At 30.5% G+C, this 9,490-nt stretch overlaps 1 protein-coding gene across 1 annotated transcript; it reads right to left on the reverse strand.

Annotated features, from left to right (window-relative positions):
* Positions 1-1,803: 1,803 nt before the first annotated feature.
* On the reverse strand, positions 1,804-2,545 carry LOC125824330 (calmodulin-like protein 3). Its single transcript, XM_049503684.1, has one exon. It carries the CDS (start codon positions 2,510-2,512, stop codon positions 1,835-1,837), a length of 678 nt encoding a protein of 225 aa, XP_049359641.1. The 5' UTR covers positions 2,513-2,545; the 3' UTR covers positions 1,804-1,834.
* Between the last annotated feature and the right edge of the window lie 6,945 nt (positions 2,546-9,490).

The raw sequence follows: 9,490 nt of genomic DNA on the forward strand, positions 1-9,490 counted from the left end.
TCTTATAGTGTTTCGCTATATAACACATAAATTCTGGTGAGATAATTTGCATGATAAATGATTTGTCAAATTGGACTAGGTTTCTCTAGAGGCTTTTGACCCTTTATCATACGGCAACTACAATTTCATGTCATTAAAAAGTTGAGATGACTTTGTGAAGACACAGAGAGACTTTGAAATGTCACAATCATATTAATAAGTCAAATGTTTTGTGGTTGCAAGTCATCAACTTGTGAGACTAGACTTTGTCTAGAATTTATATGATATGCCACCCAATTACCTCAATTGAGAACCAAGTATTTTCAAAGTCTACCTTTAAAGTCTCAGGTGAAATAAAGACAAACACTCCTCAATTTTCAACATAATGGTTACCGTTATGCTGAAATCATCCATTGTTAACTACCTGCATTGGAGCTTGACTAGGGAAATGTCTCCTACTAAGGATTTTTTTTCATACCCACAACTCGAACTCGAGATCTCTGATTAAAGAAGGAATAACTTCATTCACTGCACCATAACTTTTGGTGATACCGTTTGAGTATTTTTGGTTTTACCAAACTTTTAGTTATGAGACTTCTTCTGGTTTTCTTTTTATAGTGCCGTTAAAGAGTTGGAAAATTAAATATATACAAAGTCATCTTCTTTGATCAAATTTTTATCACAACAATAATAATATAGTCAGTCTAAGTCCTTGTCCGTATTATTACAAAGATAGAGAAGTTGTTTCAAGTAAGAACTCAGCTTAGAAAAAAAAGTAACAAAACTACTAGAAACAACATATAGTAAAACCAAATTATCATCATGGTTCAAGTCATTTGTCAAAATGTTATGCTAATATTTTTATAGCAACAAATTAATAGCCATGGCAAAACCTTAGCACTTGTCTATTCTACAATTGCATATGAAATGTTGCAAGTATCAAGATCTACAATATGATTTTTTTTCTTTCTAAAATAAAGATCTTTACTTGAACATGAATTAACAAGTACCATAAGCAAAAAAAAAAAACAAGTCAATTAATAAACAAACATATAGTGTGTCAGTACAACCATAAAACTTGTCTGCTCTGAAAACAACACAATCTGATCAAATACAGAACCACAAGTGTGGTTTTCTCTAATCCAACTAGTTAAAGAGAAAAAAAAAACAAATAATCTTAGTTGACTTAACTAGACCTAGATCCAATCTTAAACTTAAGCAAATTCTACGAGAAACTAAAGAAAAAGTAACTAACTATACACAATCCACTCAATGCAAGTTCTTTTTCCTATTTGTACAATCTTGAAGATTAGAAAAGTGAACCTTGCTCAAGTAGTTGATCACCTTCATCATCGACCAATATCTAGGTTGAGGGTTCAAATCACGCTAGAGGGTAAGTGAAAACATTAAGATTGACAGAGTCATGTTGAAGAGCAAGTGAAAACACTAAGTTCAAAGGTTTCCGGTCACGCTGAAGAGCAAATGAAAACACTAAGACCAAAGGATTCAAGTCATGCTGAAGAGCAAGTGAATACACTAAGACCAAATGATTCGAGTCACGTTGGAGGATAAATGAAAATACTTTTGATCATTCTTGGGTTGGGATGGAAAAAAAGAAGAAATATCACATAAATTGAGAGTTCAAGTCATGCTGGAGGATAAGTGAAAACACTAAGGGTTGAGGGTACGAGTCGTGTTGGAGGGTAAGTGAAAACACTAAGATTGAGGGATCAAAGTCAATCTAGAGGATAAGTGAAAACACTATTAATTATGCTGGGTTGGAATGGAAAAAAGACGTGTTCAAGTCACGCTGAAGAATAAGTGAGAACACTGCTGCATAATGGAATTTCCCCTTCTAAGAATTTGGAATAAGCTTTCCACCATTTCTCATCATCTTCTTGAATTCATCAAAATTCACCATTCCATCACCATCAACATCAACATTCCTAATCATTTCTTTACAATCATCTAATCTCTTACCTTGATTTAACCCCAAAGATGAAAGAACTTTACTCAATTCTTCCTCAGATATCAATCCATCTTTATCATAATCAAACACATCAAAAGCATCTTTCAAATCCCCCTCTTCCTCTTCCCCTTTCTCCACTCCCCCCTCTTCTTCACTAACAACTTTCTCAATTCCCAAAAAACTATGACAAAGTTCATAAAACTCATCAATATCAATCAATCCATCTTTATTAGAATCAACTTTTTCAACCATTTCAAGAATATCTCCATCTTCCATAAAAATCCCAATATTCTTAAGTGATTGTTTCAATTCTTGTTTTGTTATATACCCATCATTGTTCTTGTCAAATGTTGCAAAAATACCCCTTAACTCAACTTTTGAGCTCTTTTTTTCAACCAAGATTGAATCTTTATTGACAGAAGGGGTTATTGGGGTTAGGGTTTGAGGTTTAACAGAGAGGGAAAAGATCCAAGATTGAAACTTTTTAGTGGGAAAATTGAAAAGGGTTGTGATTAAACCAAGAATGAAGAGAAATGCTAAGAAGAGAAGGCTAATTGTCAACATTTTCTTGATTCTTTGACAGATTTCAATGGAACAGAAAAATGAAAAAAATGGCTTCTTAAGTTGTTTTTGAGTAGTTTTGTAAAATGAAATTAAATTATGTAAAGAGAAAATATAACGCGTTTGTTTGGTGATTTTGCTTTAACTTTTATATTTATTATCATTAGTATATTTTCTCCGTCTCATTTTATGTGACACAGCTTGATTTGTCATCGGTATATTAAAGAAAAAAAAACTTTTGAAATTTATGATCGAAAACAATTTTTAAGGGTAAATGGTAGTTTAAAATTCATAATAAGATAATATTTTTTTTGGGACGAACTAAAAAGAAAAGTGTGTCACGTAAAATGGAGCGGTAGGAATATTAATTTTTGAATGTTGATCCCACCCCCCCAAAAAAAAAACGCGTGAAATGGTAAATAAATTATTTCAACTCTAAACGCGTTGCTTCCATCAATTTTGGAGAGTGATCGTGGTGGGTGGGGAGTGGGGGGTGGAGGGGTCTAGAATTTAATTAAATTAATATTTTTCTACTTTTAAAGTTAAATCTTGCTTGTACGTTACACTAAAACCTAAAGTCATATATAGGATTTTTTTTTAAAAAATTAAATATATATATATATATATATATAGGATTATATTACTTCCTCCGTTTTAATTTAGATGTCCTAGTTCAATCAATCACGAGATTTTTAGAAAATAAAGAGTGATTTTTGAATTTTAAGAATAACAATATACCCTATATAAGTTTTAAGGAGAGTTTGAAAGGGTAGTGTATAAATAGTCTTATTTCTGCTTTGTGAAGGTAAATAGATTGTTCTTTTTATAAGACCCTCAATTTGAGTAAGAATATAAAAATTAAGTGCTTAGAACAAATATAATAATGAAAAAGTCTTGCTGAAAAATAACTAAGAAGAGAACAAGTAACAATAAAAAATAATATGATAATTGAAGCAAAAGAAATTGTAAATACTGACAAGAGAACTGGATAATACTTGATTAACTATTAATTTTCTATTTTAATTCTCAACCTCCATGTCTTGTGTGTCAATCCTTACTTCTAGATCTGCCACGTAAGTTACGTCACTGAGCTTGCACTCCAAATTCTTACTGACGTATTTTAAGTGCTTTTAAGCACTTTTGAAATGTTTGGATAAATTAAAAAAGTTCTTATAAGCACTGGTTTTAAGCTTAAATGATATATATTAACCAAAAGTCGTCATAACTTATGACTTTTATTTTATAAGTCAAAACTAAAGTCAGTCCAAACATGCTCTTAGTCCTGCTCAATTTGAACCCGTTAGACTCTAAGGGGTCGTTTGGTGTGAGGGATAATACCAAATAGTCCCGGGATTAAATTATAGTACCGCTTATTTTGTTGTTTGGTTGGCAAGTTCGGGATAACTTATCCCGGGATTAATAATTAGTACCGGGATAAGTTATCCCTCTCTTTGGGTGATATAGTAATCCCGGGATAAAATAGGTAAATGACAAAAATGTCTCTTTCAACTTTTTTGTTATATCACTTTTTACATTAATGAAGGGGATTTCTGTAAACAAATAAATTGTTCTTAAAATTTATTATTTTGAATACAACAAACCAAACACTCAATAAAAAATAATTCAACACAACTTATCCCATCATAACTAATCTCAACATAACTTATTCCAACATAACTTATCCTAAAGTCCATCTCTAAACTCCCAGCCTATCATAAACTCCACCATGTGTCTCGTCAATTAAAATTATATCGTCGACATATATCATACTCCGTGACACATTTTATTAGATATGATGCGTCAGTACATCAATCACCATAGCCTTGAATCTTATAATCTTAAATTAAAAATATGTATAATTTTTTTTGTGGTCTTAAATTTACCACATAAAATATTAAAATTAAAATAATAACAACAACATATTTAATGTAATTCTACAAATAAAATGTAAAAAAATGACATGCATACAATTTTATTCCCTAAGAAATTTTCACACTCTTTGCTCAATGTTGAAATTTAAGAACTTATTAAATATTTTTTTTTAAAAAGGATAAATTATAATAGTAATAAAATTGACAGCATAACTTTCTATTATTCTGCCCGTTACAATTTACCTTAATCATGAAAAGAAATTATCATACTCATCAATATTAAAGAAAAAAAACATTCCCTCATCTTTATTGCAAGTAAAATGTTACACCATATACCCCACAATCTTCAATGTAATACCAAAACATCACTTTCCACAACAAACTTTCATATTTTCTCTTTGGTCGCTCGTTTAGATTAATTTATTTTTATGTGTTTTTTATTTTTAAATATTTTTTAAATTTTGAAGTTATTTGAAAAAGTTATAAAGTGATTTTAAGCATTTACTTTTAGATCAATTTTTTTTAAAAAAGAAGAAGTCAGAATTCAAAAGTAAGGTACAATTTACCTAAAAATTTTAGTTTTTGACTTATAAGTTACTTTTAATAAGACGATCCAAACATGTCCTTACTCTCTCTTTGTTAATTTTACTAGTTCACAATAAATTTTGAACACTTCATAAATAAAAAACCAAATTTTAATAATGATATCTATATTAGTTGATGCATAATATTTAGTGAACTTGAAAAATAATTTTAAATAAATAGTTAATATTAAAGGTAAAATAAAATAAAAAATCATCTTTATCTTTAATAGCTTTATATGACCAAAAAGGATTGTGGTGGAGTGGTAAGTACTCATTCATCCTTAACCAGAGTTCTCGGGTTTAAATCCCCCTGAATATGAAGTCGCCTTTGTTAAGGAACGTTTTACCCTAATGTGAAACTTTCCAATTCAAATCCAAATTTAGTTGAGCTCCAATGTGAGTACCTGACATCGACAATATTTTTTTTTATAAGATATTAATTATTTCTCATGTGACTTTGGATGGACAGAAAATAACAAGAAAAAGAGACCACCAAAACTTCCAAAACTGTATTCACTAGAAAAAGAAGCTTTTTCATTTGATTCCTTTTGTAAATATTCCAAATTCTTACGTACTTTACTTTCTATAAGAGTCAAAACGACTAGAAAACGTTTTATAAAGGCAAAGAATATTTCTTGATTTTTTTGTTTATTAAATTATTTTGACTTGCTCAACATTATGGCCAGCAGGAAATGATAAATACTAGATTACAATAGCTAATACTTTTTTTAAAAGTTAATCATGTGATGTCAGAATTTTCACTAAAGAATCACCGACCATCATTTGAAGTTTAAAATATTAAAAGGTAAACATACAAAGTAGCTAAGAAAATTCAACAATTTATATATATACATCAAAGATAATTAAAATATTATATATATAATGTATTTTTTCACTGAAAAGAGTTTGAATTGCCCACATTTAACGCTGATAATTCATGTATTAGTTATTATATTTTATATTATGTATATTATAATACAAGTTATACAAAATCTAATACATAAATAAATCATATCTTAACCAACAACCAAACGACCATTTATAATATCTTTTAACGAAAGAATTTTTAGTGTTGGAATTTATGTAAAAGAAGATTTAATAATGACTATGTTTACAGCATTAGATACTTTGCTTTGTTTTCATGCATAGATGGAATAATGGAATTTGTCTTGATTCTTTACCCACTAAAAGAAGAAGATTTTTTTTTTCTTTTTTCAAGAAAGATTTTTCATAATAGTTGTCTAAAGGAACTTGGTGATTATCAAGCATATAAAGGAAATAGGACCTTTTTGGGAATATTAATCATGCAGCCAAAAATAATTATTTTTAAAAATATTATACACTTCATAAGTATCTATTGAGAGAAATTCTTATGAAAAAATATTAAACTATTGTAAACGATTAAAATTTCAGGTCGTATGAGTTTTGAAGGTTCGAAATGGTATGAAAAATTCCTTTAAGCAATTTCTATTTTTACGCTTATGCTTTGTAATTTACATTAAGTAGATTAGCATGGGAGAAGATTGAAGCTGCTAAAGAAGAAGCAATGGCTAAAATTTAAATACTTTGCAAATACTGATTATGTTTGAAAGAACAGTCCTACAAATGGCTATTGATGCAATGATTAATGGGGCTTTCTTACTAGGTAATGGGCTTTATTAAGTTCATTCTCTTCTATTATTTTGTTTCCCTTATTTCACTTATGCATCGTTTGGAAGAGTGTATTAGCAAAAACTAATTAGGGATCCAATTATTTCATTCCATATATATATATACAAATTTGTTAGGTGAAAACGGATCAATGTATCCCAATGCAGACAAATGTATATAATTTATTAGGAAATATGGATCAATGTATACCAATGCAAGATTATAAAGATACAATGCAAACTAATGTAAGCCAAATTATTAGGTCAATAAATATCAACGTATTTTGGCATAATACATAAACGTGCCGTTTAACTTAGTCTTATCTGACATCTACACCCTTCAACTTTTGATTTTACAAGTAGATACTTAAACTTATATAAAATTGAATAAGTAGACACACACATACTCCTACGCAACATAATACATGTAGAATAGCAATTTGTCATGAAAGACGTGTGTGTCTACTTATTCATTATATACCTACTTGTTCACACCCAGAATTGGAGAATGAAGACGTATGTCTACTTATTTAAAGTTTAAGTGGCAGACCAAAATCACCAATCATGTTTAAGTTGATTTCTATAAATACTCCAATCCAAAACCAAAACACCATAATCCCATGATTCTTCACTTCTTCAAGAACCCATTTTTCTTAATCATTCACCAAATTCATTAATCCTTTTTGATTCTCTGTTTCATCACCTCCCACTTCAATTCTTGCTCGCAAAATCTCGTTAGACGCGAATTTATAGCCTAAATATAGAGTAGGTGAACTCGTAAAATCTTCATAAAACTAGGTATATTATGTATATATTTTCTAAAATTAGTATAATATTATCTGTTGACAGTCATACTATGGTGCACCTGATTGAATATTGAGTTATTTACCTATATCAAGATAAAGTGTACCTAACAAAGGTGACTTTGTACTCAAAACACGAACCTAAGAAGGCTAATCTTGTCACTCCATCATAATTCAAAAGGAGTTTGAGAGAATGAGGTCGAAGAGGAGGAGGAAGAAGCAAAAGGAGTAGACGCCACGCTCCATGGCGATCATCACTCCAACGATAATGATTTTTGACAAGAAACTCTTGGTGAAAGACAGAACAATATTAACAAATGTAACGGACAATGTAATAACAACTTCTGGTACTGCATCAAGTCCATCAGAAGGTGTATTTCTTGGTGCAGAATTCGATCAAGACAACAATCGCCATGTAGTGCCACTCGGAAAATTACAAGATGTACTGTTCTTTTCTTGTTTCAGGTTCAAACTATGGTGGATAGATCAGAAAATGGGAAACAGAGGAAGTGAAATCCCAATGGAAACACAATTTCTCCTAGTCGAAATCAAATATGGATATGATCACCTCTAATCCAGAGGCGGAGCCAGGTAGGATCAATGTTTAAATTATGTGTATATATAGTAGATGTTGAACCACTTTGACTTTTTGTCCCCACTTCATGAATCCAACAACAACAATGACAATAATATTATGTGTTGTTTTCCTTCCATTAATCGAAGATTCATTTCAAGCTGTTCTTCAGGGGAATCCTGGAAGCCGGCCTCGAAAGTCTCAGCACCGGTGGTTTCCCGCCAAAATTCATCATCATTGACGACGGGTGGCACTCCGTTGGTGGTGATCCCGGTAAAGATATGACACCTGAACCTAATTCAACCTTAAAAGCTAGCTCATGAGAAGAGGATTGCCCAAGTCCATATAAGGAAATCACTAGTCCATTCCGCAACTAATGTGGGACTTTTACCCACTCTAACAATTCCCAGGGATAAAGGAAAATGAAAAATTTTGGAATAAGGAAGATCCAATGGTTGGGATTAAAAACATTGTGAGTACAGCTAAAGAGAAATATTTCGAATATGGTTGTTTGGTATGAAGGGAAATATGTTTTGAAAAATAATTTCTAATTTTTTCATGTTGGAAAATGACTCATACCTGAAGTAAGGAAAATATTTCTCAAAACTCTCTTATAAGAGCATGAGATGACTTTTATCCAACCGATCGATCCAATAATTCACATTGCTAGTGTGGCATACAACAATGTGTTCCTTGGAGATATGGTTGATTTTACCTATGATTCAGAGTCTGGTTTGTTAAGTTTCTATCTTGATGATATGCCTCCACCAGATCAGAAAGTGCATAGTATTGAAGTTGCAAGTATAGATATGAGGAAGGAAAACTCAAAAAGTGGGATTGGGACTTAGATTTATGATAACTTGGATATTTTGTACACCAGATCGTCCTTTTTTTCCCTTACTAGATTATGATGGTTGGATCAACTTGTGCGAACATCAATTATTCTATTAGATACGTGCTATCTCCTATCAACATAGTACATGGACTATAAGTTTATATAGTTACTAGTAAATATGCTAGCGCTACGTGTAGTGCATTACTCATTTATCAAATAGTACTCCTCTATCCCAATTTATATGATTTATTTTTGTTTTTAATTAGTCCAAAAAAGAATGACACATTTCCATATTAAGTAACAATTTAACTTTAGAATATTAATTTTTCCTTTAATAAAGTGATTTATTCACTTATTCTAGATCACACGTTTCAAAAGTCTTTTTTTTCTTAAACTCTGTTCGAAATCAAAGTAACTCATATAAAATGTCACATTTTGTTAAGTAGTTTGAGTTGTTATGCGCAAATATATATATATATATATATATTGTTCGTTAGGCATAGATATTATATACTCACGAATACGCTATTAAGTGTGCAGATACAATATAGTTCAATATTATTACGTACGTGGATACATTGTATTTCGCTATTGCTACAGAGATATTAATTGTATATACTTGAGGATACACTTATTATGCATGTGGAACAAAGCATTTCTCTTAC

Source organism: Solanum verrucosum, unplaced genomic scaffold (genome assembly GCF_900185275.1).
Source record: "Solanum verrucosum unplaced genomic scaffold, falcon-dt-bn FXZP01000022.1, whole genome shotgun sequence".
In the NCBI taxonomy this organism is placed as follows: Eukaryota; Viridiplantae; Streptophyta; class Magnoliopsida; order Solanales; family Solanaceae; genus Solanum; species Solanum verrucosum.